General features: G+C 39.5%; 1 protein-coding gene across 2 annotated transcripts in view; it reads left to right on the top strand.

The window, feature by feature from the left end:
* LOC104600227 (exocyst complex component SEC10b-like) overlaps positions 1 to 23120 on the top strand; it is an 80372-nt gene that overhangs the window by 35800 nt on the left and 21452 nt on the right. For both annotated transcript variants that reach the window (XM_010263079.3, XM_010263077.3), the window contains exons 9-20: positions 7 to 98; positions 7666 to 7834; positions 7914 to 7990; positions 8126 to 8224; positions 8333 to 8423; positions 10476 to 10561; positions 10670 to 10843; positions 17997 to 18050; positions 18139 to 18267; positions 18407 to 18499; positions 18600 to 18746; positions 22472 to 22569. In XM_010263079.3, the coding sequence (XP_010261381.1) occupies positions 7 to 98; positions 7666 to 7834; positions 7914 to 7990; positions 8126 to 8224; positions 8333 to 8423; positions 10476 to 10561; positions 10670 to 10843; positions 17997 to 18050; positions 18139 to 18267; positions 18407 to 18499; positions 18600 to 18746; positions 22472 to 22569 (1309 nt within the window). The remainder of the gene's footprint in view (positions 1 to 6; positions 99 to 7665; positions 7835 to 7913; positions 7991 to 8125; positions 8225 to 8332; positions 8424 to 10475; positions 10562 to 10669; positions 10844 to 17996; positions 18051 to 18138; positions 18268 to 18406; positions 18500 to 18599; positions 18747 to 22471; positions 22570 to 23120) is intronic.

Raw genomic sequence — 23120 nt, 5'->3', positions numbered from 1 at the left:
CTTCAGAGCTGGAGAATAGATTGTTGGCTCGATTTGATGCAGCTTCACATAGGAGAGAATTATCAACAATGGCAGAATGTGCTAAAATTTTATCTCAGGTAATTCAGAGGTTGAAGGTTAAATGATGATTTTATCTTCTTTTTTTATATATATTTAGGTCAACCTTCAACTTTTGAATCATTGCCTTTTTTTTTTGATTGGATTAGAAAGAGTATAGGTATATGAACTGCCAACAACCCCAAAATGTGTCTGACAGTAACCAGATCCTAATCCCAAATACTTATTACTCAGTTAAGAATGCATAAATCCCCTCCGCCCTGTATCTACAAACATCGGATAAGAACCACCCGGTGCCCCTCCCCTCTTGAATAGCTGGTTTCTGTTAACCCCATCCTTTGCCAAGGTATCAGCAAAGCTTACTGCTGATCTTTAAGTCCAAGAATGTGTTATACTTGGTTCCCTTGAATTAGCTTTTATCTCCCTGCGCTTCTATAGTGCCAACTGCCAAGTTCCCATACTGTCAATTTCATCCACCTGACTGCCACTTCCAAGTCTCCCTCCACTATCAATGTTGTCATATTTAATTGCCTTTACAATTTAATTCCTTGTGGGATTACTACAAACTCTGATCTCATAGAGTTTCCAAAGATATCCCTGTATGAATCACATATAGGACTAATGAATTAATATCTATAACTTGTTAGTGCACTTGAGTGTTACCAAGGTGACTGGCTAGATGTTATGGGTTCCCATTGCCTAGGTGATCATCTAGGCAAGCTGCATATTATAAATATTTTGAGGGTAAAAGATGTTGCATCTGGTTAAAAAGGAGATCCATGTATGAAACATGTGATAGGAATAGGGCTATGAAATCTGTAACTCATTGTTTTTTTTGAAACAGGTAAAGTAAGAATTTCATTAAGACAAAACATGTACAACAAGGAGCTGTACGCAGGGATTTACAAAAACTGCACCAGCAGAGCTAGACCCCCAAACCCTGATTTACAAAAAGATTCCCAACTGCAAAAAAGGAATTAAAATTTCTGTCCTTGAAAACATTGTTTACTGCTAACCAGGAAAACATTTTTTCTAACTTTCTGAAATACTGTATCTGAGGAGCTGTGTTGGTTCTTGAAAATCCTTGTGTTCCTCTCCTGCCATATACACCAGAACACCGCAGCAGGAGTCAGATTCCAAGCCAATTTGCCCTATTTAGTTAGATCTTTGACTCTCCAACTCTTCACAAAATCTGCCACTGATTCAGGTCAGCAACTGTTCACCTCATATAAATTCTTGACTTTGTTCCAGACCTCACAGGAGAAAACACAGTGGAGTAGCAGGTGGTTTACTGACTCGGTCTGATTCTGACAAAGCACACAGACAGTTGTGTTTAACAGCATACCCTTCTTCTCCAGATTGTCCCTAGTTAAAATCCTGTTCAAGTAGGCTGTCCATACAAAAAATGCCACCTTTGTGGGCACACCCTTACACCATACAGACTTAACTGGGATTGGCTCATCCTCTGATCTGGAAAAATAGTTGTAAAAGGACCTAACTGAGAATTCCCTGACTTCTCTCACTTCCAAACTCTTCTATCCTCTCTCGCTAATTCCACTGGATGCTATACAACAAATGCAGCAATTCCACTAGAGACTCCACTTCCAAACTCTCTATCCAGATCTGCAGCTTGCTCCTCTGAGAGGCCATCAAACTCCAGGCCATCAAGTTTTGTCCTGTTAACCCATTCTTCCTTGTAAAGGTTCTCATAAAACTCCACAATATGGCTTTTCATTCTGTCTACCTCCTCCACCAACACACCATTCACAACCAACTTTTTCAGCATACTTTCTCTTCTCCTAGCACTAGCTAATTTGTGAAAAAACTTGTGTTGTTATCACCCTTTTTTAACCAGAAACATTTCGAATGCTGCCTCCATTTTGTTTCCTCTTGATAGACTGTTCTGTCGAAATCCAGCTTGGCTCCTTGTCTCTTCCTTTTTTCTTCCTGAGTTAACTGCCTCTCCTCTTCAGCTCTGTTGATTTCAACTATTGTATCTAGACAAATTTTCAGTTTCTGTTCCACCCCTTTGAAAGAGTCCTTCTTCCAGATTTTAATTTGCTCCTTTAAGGCCTTCAACTTCTTGCCAAACACATGACTAGCTGTTCATTCCACAGAAACACCTTCCCACCAACTTCTCAGCTGCTCCACAAAACCTTCCTATTTAAGCCACAAGTTTTCAAATCTGAAAAGCACTGGCTTGAATTGAATGCCACCGCAATCCAGTCAAATGGGAATATGATCCGATAACGGTCTAGGAAGGGCCTCTTGGGACAGATTAGGGAACTTCTCCTCCCATTCAGTAGACACCACAAAGCGGTCTAACTTCACAAGGGTTGCATCCTCCTGATTGTTTGTCCAAGTGAATTTGGCTCCAATCAAAGGAAGATCCACTAACTCCCATCTCTCCATGAATCTGGCAAAACCCCTCATGCCTCTCCTGGACCTCACTTCCCCTTTTTTCTCATGCTCAAAACGAGTAGTGTTAAAATCCCCTCCTACCACCCAAGGCATATTCCACTCTTCTCTTACTTCATCAAGTTCCTGCCAGAAAAAAATCCCTCAGGGAGTTCACATTTGGATCATATACTGTAGTTAAAACAAAATCCCAACCATCTTCGAGCAACTGGAACCAAATCGAAATAGAAAAAGACCCACCTTCCTACCCTTCACTTCTACCACATTTGAATCCTAGATAACTACTATCCCACATGCAGTCCCCACTGCTGGCAAAGCTTCCCAATCACAATCACGTTCCCCCCAAACACTTCTTATTTTCTGGGCATCCAAAGTCTCCATTTTGGTTTCTTGGAGACAAAGGATGTCCGCTTTCCACTTGCTTATATGTGCCCCTGCCACCACCGTTCTCTTGCCTGAGTTCAGACCTTTGATATTCCAAGAGACGATCTTCATTTGAAAGAAGAGACAGATTGGTTTGGTGGTCCATTGCAAGATCACAATGAGAATCTTGCAAAATTGCGGCAGGTGGGATCGGTTAAGGATTACCATATGGAGTTTGAAAAACTAGCCGTGTGAGTCTAAGGGTGGACGACAAAGGTGCTAGTGGGAAGCTTCGTTGGTAGCTTGAAGGAAGAACTACGGCTAGAAGTAAAGGTGACGCGACCTCCTTCGGTCATAAACGTGACAACACTAGCAAGGCTGTATGAAGACAAGTTCGCTCGAGTAAGAAGGGTACATCGGCCATGGGGTTCTGTAACCAGATCGGCAACACTGGACAAGGAGGAAGGAATACTGGGTTCAGGCCCATTTGGTCCCTTCAAACGACTGACCTGGGCCGAAATGCAAGCCCACAGAGACAAAGGCCTCTGCTACAACTATGAAGAAAAATTTGGGCCGGGCCATTGGTGCAAGAAACAACAAGCATATCTCTACAAGCCCTTACGGGACTTGTGGCCCCGCAAACAATGAGAGTAGCTGGGTTAATCTAAGGGCGCCACATGTCAATCCTCATAGACAGTGGTAGTTCCCTTAACTTCATAACTCAAGTTTTGGTGGATAAAATGGGATTTCCGGTTCAACCAACAACGGCTTTTACGTACATGTGGCCAACGGTAATAGCCTATCTTGCAATAGTATATGTGTGGGCTTACCACTAAAGGTTTAGGGTCACCAGTTTTCGGTGGACCTATATCCCCTTCATCTTAGTGGAGCGGCCATGGTGCTAGGCATTTAGTGGTTAAGACAATTAGCTCCCGTGATCTGTGACTGGGCTCGTCTCACCATGGACTTCACGTCGTGGAACTCTACAGTCCATCTACAAGGGCAAACATGCAAGGGTCCAAGGCCCACCAGTCTTGCAACATTAACAAAGCAAATGGGAGATCCAGATCAACCCATATTCCTGCACATGGACTCAAATTCGACCAGCCCATCCTTAGCTAACAACAGCTCAAATGGGCTTGGAGACTACCACAACCGCCTACAACAACTCCTCCAGCAATATGGCAGCATGTTCAAAGAACCCCAAGAGCTTCCACCACCCCGAGAGCATAACCATTGCATTCCTCTAATGCCAGGAGCCGCCCCAACCAATGTAAGACCTTACCGATACCCTTATTTTCAAAAATTTGAAATCGAGAAGCAAGTTCAAGATATGCTTGAGAAGGGAATAATACAGCCCACCCATAGCCCATTCTCCTTGCCGGTATTATTAGTCAAAAAGAAGGATGGGACTTGGCGATTCTGTATTGATTATAGGGTCCTTAACAATATCACCATTAAGGACTGATTCCCAATACCGGTCATTGATGAATTGCTTGATGAACTTAGTCGGGCCACCATATTCTCAAAATTAGATTTACAAGCTGAGTATCACTAGATAAGGATACATAGGGAGGATGCTCACAAAACAACTTTCAGGACACATGATGGCCACTACGAGTTCTTGGTCATGCCATTTGGGTTGACCAACACTCCAACAACATTTCAAGCCCTAATGAACGACATATTCTAGCCTTATTTACGTAAGTTCATTATTGTTTTCTTTGACGACATATTGGTTTATAGCCCGAACTGGGAGGAACTTTGAACCATCTACAGGTCACCCTCACAACACTTAAGGCCCATTAGTTGTTCACTAAAGGGTCCAAGTGCTCCTTTGGACAAACCCAAGTATATTACCTGGGACATGTTGTAGAAAATGGAACTGTAGCAGCAGACCTGGATAAAATCTCTAGTATATTGGGCTGGCCACAACCCAAAAATGTGAAAGAATTGAGGACCTTCTTGGGACTGACAGGTTATTATTGCTGCTTCACCAAAGGCTACGGCCTAATAGCTGCCCCTTTGACCCAATTACTGAAACGAGATGCCTTTCACTGGTCAGCCTAGGCCCAACAAGCTTTTGAGAAGTTGAGACATACTGTTTTGACACCTCCAACATTAGCACTGCCCAATTTCACAAAAGACTTCACCATTGAATGTGATGCCTCCGGTCAAGGTGTTGGAGCTCTCCTCATCAAGAAGGCCGACCACTAGCCTTTTTCAGCAAGGCCTTGACATCACAAAAGTGGACCAAATCAGTTTATGAATAAGAATTAATAGCAGTGCAGCATTGGCGATCCTACTTGCTCGGTGGACGATTCATAATTCGGACCGATCATCAAACTTTGAAATTCTTGTTAGAACAAGCAGTCCTATCACTGGAACAACAACGGTGGATGTCCAAATTATTGGGGTATGACTACACAATTGAGTACAAAGCGGGGGCTGCTAACTGGGTGGCTGACACCCTCTCACGGCACCCACAATCATTTCAGCTACTCGTATCATCCCCAACATCTCCACTCATGGATCAGCTTTGAAAGGAAGCCCACTCCCATATAGAGCTACAGCAATTAAAGGCCTAAGTAGTGGCAAATCCATCACAGCACCCCGGGTGTACCGTCAAGGATGATCTACTCTTCTTCAAGGGACGCCTGGAAATCCCAGCAGATTCTGCACATCTCAGGAAGCTCCTTGAGTTATTCCATGCCTCACCCACAGGTGGTCACTCTGGCATTCTACGGACGCAAAAACGCATCGCCACACAATTCCATTGGAAAGGCATGCATATCTCCATTCAAAACTTCATAGCCAAGTGTACAGTATGTCAACAAAATAAGACAGCTACTACAACACCAGCAGGCCTCTGTCAACGACTCCCAATCCCAACCCAAGTTTGGGATGATATATCAATGGATTTCATCACGGGATTGCCCGTCTCTGCCGGTAAAACGGTTATTCTTGTGGTGGTTGATAGATTGACAAAATACAGTCACTTTCTACCTCTATCACACCCATTTACAGCAGTCACAGTTGCTGAATTGTTCTTCTGGGAAATTGTGTGCCTTCATGGGCTCCCCAACTCAATTGTATCCGACAGGGACCCTATTTTTATGAGCCATTTCTGGGCTGAATTTTTTCGTCTGCATGGGGTTAAACTCTTCAAATCAACCAGCTACCACCCCCAATCTGATGGACAGACAGAGGCGGGTTAACAAGAGTCTTGAAACATATCTGAGATGCTTCGCGGGAGATCGACCAAGACAATGGGTGAAGTGGATCCACTGGGCTGAGTGGTGGTACAACACCACTTTCCATAGCGCTGCTGGGATGACGCCCTTCAAAGTTCTATATGATCGGGACCCTCCCTCTCTACTTCCTTATGAAAAAGGGACCACTACAGTAGCAGCCTTAGAAGAACAATTGATACAGTGAGATGAGGTGTTGAAGGAGCTGAGGAATCATCTCTTGCAAGCACAACAATGGATGAAGCGCACTTATGATAAACATCATAGGAATGTCCAATATGAAGTCGGTGATTGGGTGTTTCTCAAATTACATCCCTTCAGACAGATTTCAGTAGCAAGCCAACAGTGGAACAAACTCAGTCCATGCTATTTTGGACCATTTAAAATCCTTGAGAGGATAGGGTTTGTGGCATACAAACTGGACCTCCCTGCAACATCAAGGTTACACCCTGTATTTCATATCTCTTTACTGAAGAAAGGGCAGAAGCCAGGAGTCATTACAAGTGCTACTCTTCCCACATTTTCAGATGAAGTGCAGACTGAGCCAGCCCGCATCATTGATTTCAGATGGGTGCGACGTGGCGGAAGAGTCATTCCAGAAGCACTAGTTGTTTGGTCTAAACTTCTAGAAGAGGATGCAACCTGGGAATCTTACTTGGATCTGCAATTCCCACATTAGACCTTGAGGGCAAGGTCTCTCTAAAGGAAGGAGGGATTGTTAAGACTGCTGAAACAGAACAACATAGGACTGTTAGTCAGTTTTACAAGAGAAGGCCATGCCAGCACAACAGCTCAGCTAACTGGCCGTCCACTTGCAGCGGTTTTAACAGAAAGAAATTAAAGAATGTAAAAAAAAGGAGCTCTGTAAAACAGTAAAAATAGTTAGAAACAGGGGAAATGAAAGCAAGGTTTAAAATGTCAATGTCGATGGAAATGTCGCTTACCAAAATATAGGACATATGTCGGAAATGTCGAGGGGAAATATTGTAAAAATTAGAGACATTGTGGAAATATTACGAAACTACTGATGTTTATGTATAGTTGTGTATACTTGACAGAACCTTTTCTAAAAATTTTGCTTGGTTATCACCTTGCCTTAACAGGCCAAAACACCTAGGTGACATGTGGATGTCTTAACTACATTGCTTGTCATTTGACTTGGTTGCCATCCGTATGGTGGATAGATCATTCTCCATTTACAAGTGCTAGAAAGAATGGCAAAATAAAGTAAAAGAATGAAAATGTTATGCTAATACCTTTCTGTTATGTAGTTCTCAACTTTCGGGGCTTTGCCTTCTTTCTTTTTTGATGATAGAAAAACTCCATCTACCTAAAAGGAGATGAAACATGTAATATGACTGCTGTCTTAATATCTGTAACATGTTGTTTGACTTGGAAACATCCCTGTATTGGATGGATTTTTTACAGTACACTCCCTAAATGTAAAAGTATTATGCTTATAGATAATCAGGAGAAGGGAATTTCATGAATAAATTTTAAATTGAGAAAGGAATTTAATTGATGTGACCAATGTTGTAGTTTCTCACAATTTCTCTTTTGCTGTTTTGTGTTGCAGTTCAATAGGGGTACAAGTGCTATGCAACACTATGTGGCAACCAGACCGATGTTTATTGATGTAGAGATAATGAATGAGGACACTAGGTTGGTTCTTGGTGACCAGGGCTCACAAGTTAGTCCTAGTAATGTTGCTCGTGGGCTTTCTTCATTGTACAAAGAAATCACAGGTTTATATGATCTTTCATTATCTTCAAGCAGGGAGTTTCCTTTGATGGATTTGATATATCATGGTTATGTGCTTTGCAGATACTGTAAGAAAAGAAGCTGCCACGATAATGGCTGTATTCCCATCTCCTAATGAGGTCATGTCAATCCTGGTGCAGGTATACAGGGAAACCATTCTATGCTTTGTCCATGACTTTCATTACCAATGCATCCAGTTAGAATATATTTTTATGCACATATAACTATATTAGTTATTTTCTCTATTGTATCGAACATCCTATGGTTGCATACAGAGAGTTTTGGAGCAGCGAGTAACAGCTGTTTTGGACAAGCTTCTGGTGAAACCATCCCTTGTGAACTTGCCTCCTGTTGAACAGGGTGGTCTTTTATTAGTAAGTTGAGTTAATCTTGCCATGTTTGTCTCCTAAATCTGATGTCATTTTGAAGTTCCCATCAGACATTGACCATTATTATTGTTATGAATTTTGGTGAGGTTGCAGTATCTTAGAATGCTAGCTGTTGCATATGAGAAGACACAGGAACTTGCTAGAGATTTGCGAGCTGTAGGATGTGGTGACCTGGATGTTGAGGGTAATGTTATAAACATGTGTTACTTGATCCCTTTTATATTTTGAGAGTTGAACTTATTAAACAAAAAAGGTTTCCTATTTTTAAACCACGGATGAAACAAGTACAAGATAAACAATTAAGCACTATGTCTGTTGAGCCTAGAAGTAATCTACAATTCTACATATTGCCAATGAAGGATGTTATTGAGATTTGAGAAACACCAAGTCATTTCTTGTAGTATACATAAAAGTGGTTAGGACTTTGATATCGGGATTCGTGTAAATAACTACAACACAAGCATGCCCTAGGATGATATGTCAGATCTCATGTAGTAATATTGTTCCAGATCAGTGTAATACCCCTGGTTAACTTTACATCTCTATATAATCTTCCCTCATTAGCTTAAAAGTTGGAATTTCTAATAAATACCCAAAAAATGGTGCTCTACTTCTACTCAACGAGTGAGTTCAGTAATTAAAGTGCTTCAACCGTGTATGTTAATTGTATCTTGGCATCTATTTATCTGTAATGGTGATTTTTTTAATTGTTTGAAAGAATGAAATAGAAACACAACAATGTTGTGCCAAGCATCTATGAGCTTTTTTTACTAGAGTTTTTTTTTTTTTTTAAATAGATCTAGATTAATGTGTCCTAAAAGTCTATATATCCTCCTAAAGTTGGTGCCTTTTGTTGGGAAGTCTTCCATGGAAGCATTAATAATTTAATACCTGTGACTTGTTGCAAAAAAAGAGACCCAATTGGCTTTTATCTCCTAATTTGTGTATCATATGTAAATTGAATGGTGAGACTGCATACCACCTACTAATGTCCTGTTCATTTGTTTGCTATTTGGGAATGGTTTCTTGCTCTTTTTAGGTGTAGGTGGAATTCCCCTGTTAACTTGGATAAGTTGTTTGATGCATCTTTGGTTAGATGCCCAAAGAAAAGAGGTAGAATTAGGTGGAAATGTACAATGCCGTTAAAAAAAATTAGGTGGAAATGTACAAGAGCTGCAGTTGTGTAGACATTGTGGGAAGAAAGGAATGTCAGAATGTTTGAGGAGAAAGAAAGAAGCAGGGAGGCAATAACTGAAACCATTTCTCTAAGAGTAGCAGATTGGGTGAAGACAATGGAAGTGTTTTCATACTTTACAATGGATGGTTTCGTGGTTTACTTAGTAATTGGTTGCAGTTGTGGTTTCATCCTCTAAAAACCAAAAGTAAAAAGGGATTGGACATCTCTATGTAGAGGGTGGTTGAAGTTGGATTTTGATGGAAGTAGTGTGGGTAATCCTGGGGCATCTAGGATTGGGGGTGAAACAAGGGATGAGAATGGGAGCATACTTGCGATGTATTCAGGTTCAACAAGAGGAGATTCAGTAAGGGTAGAAATTATGGCAGCAGTTTTTTGGGTGCAGAAAGCTGAGGAATTGGGATCTAAAAGGTTGATCATTGAAGGTGACCTCAAAGTGATTATCAGCTGGGCTGGCTAATGAAGGACAGGAAGGCTGTTTGGACTTTGGAGCTTCAGAAATGAAATCAGACATTTTAAATGGTTTTCAAGAGATATGCAAATTGAAGTTCAATGGGAACAGAGATCAGCCAACACCCACTAGTTTGGTTAAACAGAGGGTTAATAAGCAACATTTATTTTGGGCTATTATGTAAAATGTTTATTGTAGGCTGAGATAGAAAGGGCTGCAAACATCTTTCTCATTGATTGTAATTACAACCTCTTGTTGTATTTGTTTTGATTAATGAATGAAATCACTTTCTTTGTTGCTGATGAAAAAAATCCAATGAATTGTTTAATGCATAATTTTTAAGTGAATTGTTGTAGTTCATTTAATAACAAAAACTCTACTGCTAAATTTTCAAGTTTATACTATTGAACAGCAAAGTATCTGTTACTTGGGCACCGACAGACTTGATTCACCATTGGATGGAATTTATTGCAGATGCTATCTTTTAAATGATTAATGTTGATCAAAGCTTTGATTGTTGTTATCAGTTTATGGAACTCTCATGGGTTTCTCATTTTATGTGCTAACAATAGCTGGCTTTGTTCTTTCAGCACTAACAGAGTCTCTATTTCCTGCACACAAAGATGAGTATCCTGAATACGAGCAGGCTTCCCTTAGGCAGCTCTACCAGGCGAAGGTTTTGAGCCAATTTTTATTTTGTTGAGCTTCAACTTCAGTTTGGCTTAAAAGATTTGGATCTAAATTTTTTTCTCGCTTCAGCCTGAATCAACATTTGTCTTGGCAGATGGAAGAACTACGTGCTGAAAGTCAGCAGCAATCAGAGTCAACTGGGACAATTGGACGCTCAAAAGGAGCTTCAATGTTATCTTCACATCAGCAGATATCGGTTGCTGTAGTAACAGAGTTTGTGCGGTGGAATGAAGAGGCAATTTCTAGATGTTCTTTGTTTTCTTCTCAGGTAAATTTGGTCCTTTGTTTCTGATTGCAGTCCTGGTAGAACTTTGGGTATTATAAGTTATAATTTATTTAACTAATGGGAAAAATGGGTTGCGTGACCATTTGTACATTACAAAAGAGGATGTATGATCCTACATAGTCTTTAACTTGTACATTACAAAGTAATCTCCAATATGATTTGCCAATGTATACAATATCATGTCATGGATCAAGAAAGAGCAGTCTGTATATGTGAAATCTTCACTTATGTTGTGCTTCAGTTGTTCTGGTCTTCATATTTGTTTCTATACATCAGATTCTTCTTGAAATCCAAGATGAAGATACCCCAACAAGAATGTTCTTTCTAATTGTAAGGACAAAATATTGTTTCCTTAAAGCTAAAATTTGATACTAGATAACTTTTAAATCACTGGTTGAAAATGTCTTCAGTTTTAGGCTGAGTTGTCTCTAGTGAATATATTGATATTTTAAACTGATTATAGTGGCTTTAGAAAAGCCCAAGAGGCTCCTTCTGCAGATGGAATTAGTGCCCGTTTGGGAGGGCTTTCGGGATGCACCTTCTGGCATTCTGAGTTGGGCCCCACATGGGAATGCCAGATACGTTTGGTGAATATCTGGAAAGTGTGCCACTGCCTTCCGGACACAAGAAATGTGACTGTATTGCGAAGCTACTCTAAGTAGCTTCTCCAGAACGCAAGTGCTCAACAACCATGGCTCTGGCATCACAACTCACCTCTAACGCAGAAGCCATACCAAACGGGCTCTTAGGGGCCTTTTGGTGCAGATCTGATGGTGACGTCTTATGGGCTTATTGTGGTCCTATTTCAGCAGCTGATGTGAAATCTCTAAGAGTGCCAAATCTCTGCCGATAAGATTCCTAGAAGTTGAAGGGGACTCTAAGAGTGCCATTAAGTGGGCCACAACCTATGATTCTAGCCCCTGGAAACTCTTCCACTTTTTTCTAGAAATCCAAGAGATATCATCTAGTATGAATTATTGCTTCAGATGAATCCCCAGAGAAATGAATCAGGTGGCAGATGTTTCCGCTAAATCTGGGTTAGGAAGGGATTTTCTTGTACAGTGCAAGTACAGTGCCTTATACTGAAGTGGGCTTTGCTTTTTGTTTATCAAGGCCTTTTGTACATCTTTCATGTACATCCTTCCCTTTTTGAATGAAATTTTGTTGTCCTTACTCAAAAAGTATATTGATATTTTTGTTTTTGGTTTAGTTTTGTGTTCTGATAGCTTAATGCTATTTCTTGAATATTTTTCTATTAAAGGGAATAATATTTTTTTTCTTGAATAATAAAAAATCTGTTCTTCCTAGTTGCCAAAGCATTTTTCGTGTACAAGTTCATCATTAATTCGACTGAATTCATTCTTTCTGTATTTGCTAAGTAAAGGAATGCTTTGTCCCTTCTTTTTTGGGTTAACAGTGCTTTATGCCTTCTTTTTTTTTTGATCCACAAGTGTAAATCAATTCATTAACTTAAAGAGGGAAGCATTACAATATGTTTCTGATACAAAAGAAAATTAAAAGAACCTTTCAATTTTACAGTCCCTATTACAGATCTGCCCATCCATCCCTTGTTTTGCCAGAAGATCTGCAGTCCCATTTTTTTTTTTTTGATCAGTAAAAATCTTTCATTAATAACAGAGAGGTTAAGATACAATAGCTAAAGATTGCATAGGAAATTGCAATCTCCAGCAATCAGTTACAATTCTGCCCAATACAATGAAGATCTATTTGCCCCTTGTTTTGCTTGGGTATCCGCGATTCCATTTGCATCCCTTTTAACCCAACGAAACTGAGAGTTGAACTTCCTCGCAAGTGTGTTAATTTCTCTGAAAATAAACTTGAGCTTCCAAGGTGCTGATGTGATGTTTTTGGCCCAAGAGATGACCAATAGAGAGTCTCCTTCAATTTCTAAGTCTGTTGTTCCTATCTGCTCAGCCATCTTTAGACCTTGAAGTAGGGCTAGAGACTCAGCCCGTATTGAGTCACCATAACCTATTGGTCCAGAGTAGAGTGCCACCACCACACCCAGATAATTTCTAAACACACCCCCTATGCCTGCCCTTCCAGGGTTGCCAAGAGAGCTCCCATCAAAATTCAGTTTTAGTTTGTTCTGTGCTGGTGGCTTCCATTCCATGCTTACAAGAACTTTGGGTAAATCTATTTGTGCTATTTCAGCCCAATTCCTTAGTATCTCATTCGTGGAGTAGTTTCTAAATATCTCCATGGTCTTCACCCAATGTGCAGTTCTGATTTTTATGGCTTCAATAACTTCCTCCATTGCTTTTTCCTGAAAAGATTCTTAGGTTTCTTTCCTCCCAAATAGTCCATATTGTAGCTGTTCTCACTGCCTTCCATATACATTTTCCCCTTTTCTTCCGTTGACACAGGAAAGAGGGGTTGAATAGACTTACCACATCCTGTGGAGGAGCCCATCTGCATCCAAAGAGAGAACAAACAACATTCCAAATACCAGAAGCAAAAGAGTAGGATAATAGTAAGTGGGTTAGAGTTTCACCACATCCCAAACAAAGGACACACACGAGGAGAGAGACAATTGTTTGGCCTCCTTTTCTGTAGCACATCACAAGTGTTTACCTTCCCTAGGAACACTTCCCAATAGAAAGCTTGTACTTTTGGAGGGATCAGTTTAGTCCAAATTTCTCTCACTGGGAAGATCACCCCCATAGGGTTAATATGAGTGAGCAAACCAAAGAAAGATGCACAGGAAAATAAACCATCAGAAGTTGGGGACCACACTCTACAATCAGCTATAGATTGGTCCAAGTAGACCCTCTCAAGTGTTGAAATCAACAGCACTAGAGACTCACACTCATTTTTCCTTAACCCTCTTCTAAAGCCAAAATCCCAAGAGATCCCTGATTCTGACTGAAAGCACACCAAACCTAGCAACAGGTTTGTTTTTATAGTTTGATAAAGAGTAAAGGTCTGGGAAATTGAACATAAGAGGCACATCCCCAACCCAAAGGTCTTCCCGGAATAAAATTTTGTTGCCACAACCAACATCAAACTTGATAAATTGAAGAAAAGTTGGATATACCTCAAAGATTGCCTTCCAAGGAGACGATGGAGCTGCATTGGGGGCTAATTTTGCATTCCAGCCGTTATCTGCATCACTATGTAAGCTTTTAATGACCCTGTGCCACAACCTTTCTTCCTCACAAGGGAATCTCCATAGCCATTTCCCTAGGAGGGCTTTGTTTCTCTTTATTAGGTTCCCTATACCTAATCCACCCTGGTCCTTAGGGTAACAAACTTGCTCCCATTTCACTAATTGATCTTTCTTTTCTTCACCTGGCTCCCACAAAAAGTCCCTCATAATCTTCTCTAATTTCCTAGCTATTTTCACCGAGATCTTAAAGGTGGAAAGGAAGTAAGTGGGAAGGTTTGCAAGGGTTGATTTTATCAAGGTGATTCTTCCCCTAAGGAAATATAATTTCTCTTCCACATTGCCAACTTCTTCATGAAGACATGAACCTCTGTACCGCCGGTTTCCAGAAGCTTTCAGATTTCGGATTCCCACCCAAGGGCATTCCTAGGTATTCCAGAGGCCAATTTTTCACTTCACAACCTAGCAGATTTGCCATGGCTTGGATACCCCCCCCCCCTTCAATGTTGATTCCGGCTACACAACTTTTTCCCCAATTGACTTTCAATTTGGATGCCTGCTGAAATTCATTCACCAATCTTTTCAGATTCCTTAAACTAGCTTCATCACAGCTTTCACAGAAAATAATTATGTCATCAACAAATTGCAATTGAGACACCACCACTTCTGATCTACCCATCCTCCAACCTTTAAACTGGTTTTTTTGATCAACTTTGGTGAGTTGTCTACTCAAAACCTCAGCCACAAAGGTGAATAAGAATGGAGATAAGGGGTCACCCTGTCTTAGTCATCTTTTAGCCTGGAAGAAATCTTTTGCTACCCCATTCATCAGAATAGAAAAATGTGTTGAGCTAATACATTCTTTAATCCATATCCTCCATCTTTCACCTAGCCCCATCTTTTCCATTAAATTCAACAGGAAGGACCAATCCACCATATCATAAGCTTTTTCAAGGTCCAATTTACAAATCAAACCTTTATCACCTTGTTTTCTCTTAGCTGCCACACACTCATTTGCCACTAAAATTTGATCCACAATTTGTCTCCCCTCTACAAAAGCTCCTTGGTTCTGAGAGATAATATAGGGCAGTATAGTCTTCAATCTACCAACCAGGACTTTAGCAATGATTTTAGACAAGCTACCCACAAGACTTATCGGTCTATAATCCTTAGGGGTTTTGGCCTCCTTTTTTTTGGCACTAAAGCAACAAAAGTTGCATTTGCTCCAGGCGATAATTTTCCTTCTTGATAGAACTCCACAAATGCATCCATTAATTCATCTTTCAAAATTTCCCAACAATCTTGATAGAAAGCCATTGAAGATCCATCCGGCCCTAGTGCTTTAGATCTATCCATCGAGAATATTGCTTCATGTATCTCCTCAATAGTGAAAGCTCTTTCTAGGAGGTTAACTTTGGATTCTGGCACTTTGTCCCACTGTAAATCTCCCAATTCTGCCATGTTTTCATCAGAGGATGCTCGGATTGACTTAAAGTGATCCACAAAGCATCTTTCAATTTCCTCTTTTGCAGTTATCACTCTTCCATCCACCTCTACATTGGAAATTTGGTTTTTCCGTCTTCTCCCATTTGCTAGAGAGTGGAAAAAACTGGTATTTCCATCCCCTTCTAGAATCCATTTACATCTAGATTTTTGCCTCCAAGAAATCTCTTCTTTTCTCAGAATCTCTTCCAGTTGCACTTTTAAGTTCCATCTTTCTATTCTATCCTCCGCCCCACACTCTTTCCTGGCCTTCTTTTGGTCCACTTCCTCTATTTTCCTGGCTAATTCCTCCTTTATGACCTCAAGTTTTCCAAATTCCTCTTTGTTCCACTCCTTGACCATTTCCTTCAATCTTTTCAGTTTCTTAGAGAATCTCACCACTTTATTTCTAGCCCTAATCCCATCTTCTGACCACCATTCTTTTACCCTTTGCAAAAAGTTTGGAACTTCTAGCCACATGTTTTTAAATCTAAAAGGTGTGGGGCCACCAATAAGATTTTCTTGGTAAAGGCTTAAAGGGTAATGATCAGAAGTCACTCTAGGTAGGGCTTTTAGTGTCAAAGTGCCCCACAACTCTTCCCAATCAATGGAGAACAAGAATCTATCCAGTTTTGAGCACACTTGATTTTCTTGGAGATTTTACTAGGTGAAAGAGGCTTGTAACAAGGTAGGCTCTTTTAGTTCTAGGGACTCAATCAGGGAATTGAAGTGTTTCATGCTAGATGTTAAGGGTTGGTTGGGATTGTTTGTCTCATTTGTATATCTTATTACATTGAAATCCCCACCCAAACACCACGGACCCTCCCATGTGCCTTTGATTGCAGCTAGCGCTTCCCAGAATGAGTTCCTCTCTCTATATGAATTCGGCCCATACACATTAGTCAATACCCACTCCCTTCCATCATTCATCCTCTTAGCTTTTATTGATACTGAGTACTGACCTATTAGTTCCTCCTGACAGTCAACTTCCTCATTCTTCCACATTGTAAGGATTCCACTCGAGGCACCCCTCGACAGGGCAAAAGACCAACTTAGACCCCTGCAACTCCAGATACTTCTTATCCACCTTTTGTCCAAGTCCGAAAGCTTTGTCTCTTGTAACATGACTATAACCGGTCTCTCCTTTCTTATCACCTTCCTGATGATTTTCCTTTTCTTTGCACTTCCTAAACCTCTTACATTTCAGCAAAGCACTTTCATTTCACTCTTTTTTCCTCGACCCTAATTCAATCCCAAATCCTATTCTCCTCTTGTCTTCTCCCTTTTCCTATTTACAATCTTCTCATAGGACACACCATAGGCTAGCCTTTCCACCTCCTTCATTCTTCTCATTCTTTTTTTTATCATCTTCTACCCCCTTTCTAAGATAGACCTTTCCTTTGGCGAACTTCCTTTTGGCTTCTTTTTGTTCCTCTCCTTTTACTTTGGGTATCTCTCTACAGCCTTCTTCTCCCTCATCCAAACGACAGTCTTCCTTTTCTTTCTCTTGGGTACTTGCAATAACTTCATTTCCCCCCTCATCCTTTTCCAAAACCATCACATTAAACAATTTCTCATCATTGTCTTTTCCTCTACCCCCTCCTTTTTCTATTGCACATGGGTCATTATCTGCCACCGGTGACGTTTCAACAGCTGGAACTGCAAATACACAAATACACAATATAGCATTTCCCATTTTCCATTTTCTTTATGCCTTCTTAACTACACAAATACACAATATAACATGCATCAAGGGTCTAATGCATGAGACAATGTTCAATATTCACACAATTGGCTGCATACATGGCAAAGATCTGTGCTTACATGTCGTGAATTAGCCATTTGTTTTCTTTAATAAAACATAAAAGGCCACATGTTGGGTGGTTGTGTCTTGTTTGACAGTTTCCTAATTGAAAACATGCATCTTTCTCATATATATGGACTCTGGAGTGTTTGTTATGCAAAAGAAAGATAAATAATGGGTAATCACTAATTTCAGGTTTTCTTGAGAGGGAAGTTTTATGAGCTTAGAAGACTATAAATGGTCTATATGGTGCAACTGTGGAAGTACCCTTTATTCTCTAGGGTACTTCTTTTGGTGGCTTTAAGATCTACATACTTATTTGGACCTGGGAATTTTTTTCTGGGAAGAAGAGTCACTTATATTGCTTCCTTTGATTTGTGATTGCCATAGTCGTGCTTATTCTATTGAAGTCTTTTCTGATCTTTTTTATGAATGGGTGTACGCATATCGCCAATAGCCAAACCACATTATGTTTGTGTTTGTTGGTTCTACAATATTTTTCTTTATTTTTGGTTGCCATCAATTCCAAATTCCAAAGTCATGCCTCTTGCACTATAGTTATCTCTTAGATCTTTATATCCTTTCCTTACAATATGCTTCTACATTTGATGTATTTGGATTCTCACATGCTTATTCTTGCAATAAACATATTAAGAATTGAAATCTTTAATTATTCTTTTGGTGATTTCATTAGAATTGATTCTCAAGGTTTCATTGTACAGCCTGCACCTCTTGCAACCAATGTAAAAGCAGTATTTACTTGCTTACTAGATCAAGTAAGTATGCTTAATTTTACTTCTACAACTGGCTTTCAATTGAACTCAAGTCTACCCATCTATGCCATACTCAATTTATGTTTTGCAGGTTAGCCAATATATCACAGATGGGCTAGAACGGGCCAGAGAGAGCCTAAATGAAGCTGCGGCTTTGAGGGAAAGGTTTGTGCTGGGTACAATTGTTAGTAGAAGGGTGGCTGCTGCAGCTGCTTCTGCTGTAATTACTTAACCATATCCCTTTAATAAATCCTAATTTCTTTATACATAAAGATTGCATTCAGCAATGGTCAACACAGTTCTTTACACTTCTATTATTGAGTCAAGCATAAGACAAATTGATTGATGATGATGTTTAGGCAGAAGCTGCTGCTGCTGCTGGTGAAAGCAGTTTCAGATCTTTTATGGTGGCTGTACAGCGTTGTACAAGCAGTGTGGCTATAATCCAGCAAGTATGTTTCCTTTGGGCATTACTTGTATTGTTATTTTGGCCAGAGTGGCTGGTATTTACATTGAAACCTTAGTAGTGAACAAGGGTCTTGTCTTCTGCAGTATTTTGCAAACTCTATTTCTCGGCTCTTACTACCTGTGGATGGTGCACATGCTGCTTCTTGTGAAGAAATGGCAACAGCTATGTCTAGTGCTGAGGGTGCTGCTTATAAAGGGCTTCAACAATGTATTGAAACTGTGATGGCAGAGGTCTGTAAAAATGCAAAGTTTTCATCTTATGATTATATTTAATATCACAGAAATCAGAGCATGTACACTTTGTCAAATAGCCCTTCTATCTGCATCATAAAAGATCATGTAGTGGGAAATTACAAATCAATTTTCCTTTAAAAAACTATGAAGCAATTTTGTCACTGCCACCTATTATTCTGAGCTCATAATCTGTAAAGGATCCCTGTATTGTTTTTATCTTTTATTAAATATTTACCATTGCCATTTATTTTGAGGTGGATGAATAGCAAGATGAGATCTAGTTCTGGGAAGACCTTTGGATAGGGGAAACACCACCTAAAGACCAGTTTCCTGAACTCTTTGCCCTATCTAACCTAAAGACCTTTGTCTAGTTTGGGAACACCCTCTCCTTCAGACTTCAATTGGAACCTTGTTTTCAGAAGAGGCCTAAGGGAAAGCGAGTGTTCATCTTTAATTGACCTACTTACCATTTTGGAGACAGCATTCCTAGACCCAAACTTGGAAGACTATAGAATTTGGGTTTCCTCTCCAGATGGACTTATCACTTGTTCTTCTTTCAAGCATCTAGCCTCACCTGGTTCTCAAGGGGTTGATTTCCTGGTGAAAGAAATTTGGACTAGCTGATTAGCCAATCCCACCAAAAATTCAAACCTTCTTGCGTTTCTCCTCATGTGTGTTCCTTATGTAGGGGTAATGGAGAGGTCCTCTCCCATTTACTAATATCTTGTTCCTTTGTACAACGTATTTGGGCTTTTTTTTTGTTGTCTTTTTGGCTGCAGGTGGGTCCCCTCTCAAGAGGTGGTGGACATCTTCAACCCAAACTTCTTGAGGCAACAAAAGAAAAGAGGGAGAATAATGTGGAGAGCTAATGAGGTGGCATTGGGTGGTGTGGGAAGAGAGGAATAACGGAATATTCATTGGAAATAATAGGACTTGTGAGGAGGTAATAGACAGTATAAAAGTGAAGGTTGCATTATGGGTTAAGACATTGACTGCTTTCAGAATTACTCAATTACTGACATTCTAATAGCATGGAAGGAGGTAGCACAGTCTACTAGAGAAAAAGAAAAAAAAAATAAGAGTGGAATGGAAACCCCTAGAAGGTAATGAAGTGAAACTGAACTTTGATGGAAGATCCTTGGGTAACCTGGGCATGGCAAGAATAGGTGGAGCAATCAGAGATTAAGAGCAGGATTTTGGCATTATATTCAGGGCCAATTGGGGTTGCAAACTCTTTGAAGGCTGAAATGTTGGCATTGCTGCAGGGTCTTTGGCTGGCAAAGCAGCTGGGCTATAGACAGGTGGAGGTGGAAGGGGATTCCAAAGTTATTATATCATGGATGAAGTGTAACAGACATACCTTGGACTCTTAAGCATGCCTTTAAAGAAATTGAAAGGATTGCATTGGATTTAAATGCGGAATTTAAATGGATAAGGAGTGCAACTGGGTTAGCTGACTCTCTAGCTAAGCAAGGGGCTGCAAGGCAGCAACTGTACTGGGCTTCTTTGTAATCAAGCTACTGTTAATTGGGATGACATTTTTGTCATAAAAGTGCACTGATTTCATATATCTAAACCAATAAAACATTTTTTGCTGATAAAAAAAAGCAAGATGAGAAAGGGTAGAATTAGAAATGAGTGCATTCATTGGAATCTAGGAGTAGCTGTAATAGGATGGCAAAATGAGTGAAGGTAGAATAAGATGGTCGTGCATATGAGAGAAGTTCATCAATCTTTTATGCTTAACATGTCATTTATGACTAGTAATGTTAAGTGATGACAGGCTTGGAATAGGAGAAAATAGAGAAAAGAAGACAAAAGAATGATGAGCTAAAAGTGTAGAGCAGCAGTGCCTACTCCTTATTTTATTAGACTGAACATAGTGCAAGGTAAAAAGACCATAGTATCCTTGCATCGCTAAAAGTACAAATTACAACATCAAAAACTAGATCTCATGGGGCATTACCACATAAAGTTCAGGCATTTCCTGCATAATTTTACTCCCAAGTATAATTTCCTTGAACATGTTTTGGACTAAAGCAGGATGACTCAGTGATTTCAGGTGCGCCTAGGCACATAGGTGAGGCACATTTTAGGGTATGCGCCTCGCCTAGGTTCCAGCAGAGTATTTTCAAAAGGCACATGCCTGGTGTGCCTTGTGCTTCAGCCTAGGTGTGTGTGTTTTGAAAATCTGTGCATTATTTTTTGTGTTTAGCAGTTGGGCTGGGGGCGGACGGAGTGGAGAGAATCCCATATTTTCTAATGTTGCTCATTTGTTCATCCTAATAAAAGATATTTTTAAAAGACACTTAAAGTTATGAAACCTTTCTTTTTTATAGGGATTAAGAATTTTAGACCTTAATATGGACTTACTTGGGCTTGCCTTGAGGGGCTTGATTCAAGGGTGGTTTGTAGAATCAAGAATGCATAATACTTAATATCACATTAGCTATTTGAAGTAATGCAATTGGGAAAAAAAATAAAGAGATTGAGTTTACATGCTTGAATATGTTTTATATGTTATGATTGATTTTATTTTAAATATGTTTTATAATGTGTTTAATTTTTTAATCATTTGCATTTTGGCATATTTTTGAATTTTTAGTTTATTTTTATTTTTATTTTTATTTTTGCATTTTTGCGCCTTGCTTCAAAAGGCACGTGCCTCGCCTTGCACCTCGGGTGCAAAATGGCCCTTGTGCTTTTTTTGTGCCCTTTGCTTTTAAAACACTGGGATGACTTAGACTTGCTAAGGTACCTTAACTTTGGCCATATTACCATAGAATCTATATGTAAATGGTAGTGGACTTGCAGCATATCCTAATACCAGTACCAGTAGGGGAGGCAATGGGAATCAGTCGCAGAGATGTACTAACTAGTACCAGCATCATCATTTTTGTTTTCTGAGTTTTTTCCCTAACTATTTAATCTCCTAAGACAACAGCAATAACCCATTACTAGTTCTGCTACAACTAAAGTAACCATAAACAACTCCAAGATGGACCTAAAAACTAGACGTTCAAATCCTGTCAAAGACTAACATCCTATCAGTCAATTAGCCATAACACACTCAAAACAGATAAGGCTTATAAAATATTGGTCCAATTGAATTTATAATTCAATAACCTATCTAGTGACACCAAAATCATGCAAAACAAACAAGTTTTGGTCCTTGGAAATTAGGCTGGAAGAAAAGTGACGTGATTCTAACTTTAACGTTTCAAAATTCTAAAAACTCCCTAATGAACTAGAAAATAAATTTAACGAGGAACCTCAATTTTTGATCAACTGAAAGTCATGAAATTGCCATTAGTGCAGGAGTTGGAAGAGAACTAAAGTTTTTCTCCGTGGATTCCTTGTTTCCTTGTTTTTTTGATTGGAAACGGTAACTTCATTAATACAAACTTAAGTATAACTTCCTAGAGTTAAGTACAACTGTCAACCCCTAAACAGGTGTTGAGGCCCCAGTTATCTTTCTTACAAAGCTGCCCAGAACATTCTCTCCCTCATTCTTTGTTTCCTTGTCTGCATCACACTTCCATAAGTCATGGTTTCCAGTACCATAGTATACTTTGTTCCTTTAAGTTTATTGTTGCTTATGGGTAGGACTGTGGCATTGCAAAATGGTTTGTAATAGTGTTATTTCTTTTGTATTTTTGTGGGAACCATTTGGTTAGATCTCTTCCTGATATAAAAACTTTTCTTGTGAAATGTTTATGCAGGTTGAACGGTTGCTGTCTGCTGAACAAAAAGCAACAGATTATAGGTCCCCAGATGATGGAAATGCACCAGATCATCGGCCAACAAATGCCTGTATAAGGTAGATGAAATATCCGGTTAAGACTGTTAGTTGATTGGATTTTGTTTTAGTCCAATCCAATTAAGTCAGATTTAGACATCCATTAAGATTCATCAGATTTGACTGAATTTTAGAAGCGTAGATTGAATTGGATAATCCAATAACAATCCGATAATTCAAATGCAACAATATATTACCCACATGTGCAATATTTGAGAAAGCACAAGAGAATGTTTTGGTAGCTGAGTGATGGCTTTTCTTTGTTGTTAAAATAAAATAATAAAAAATAATAAGATAAATTTAATTTTAACATGAAAGATGCTAAGAAGTTATTTTCCATCTAAATTCTCTACATTAATGTGACAATACTAAAGCCATGTTTGGGAGTGCTTATGGTAAAAATAAGTGCTTATTTGAATAAGCACTTATTTGCTTTTGACACCCAGCTTTTTCAAGTGCTTATTTTAAAAAATAAGCACTTATTTCATATTGGCGTTTGGTGGTCTTTTTCTCCAATAAGCACTTGTGTCTCTTTTGTCCTTCATTTTCTTTCAAATTTTCAAAATATACTA

The sequence above is a fragment of the Nelumbo nucifera genome, chromosome 1 (assembly GCF_055504915.1).
Source record: "Nelumbo nucifera cultivar China Antique chromosome 1, China Antique-T2T, whole genome shotgun sequence".
NCBI lineage: Eukaryota > Viridiplantae > Streptophyta > Magnoliopsida > Proteales > Nelumbonaceae > Nelumbo > Nelumbo nucifera.
This window is presented reverse-complemented; position numbering and strand designations above follow the sequence as displayed.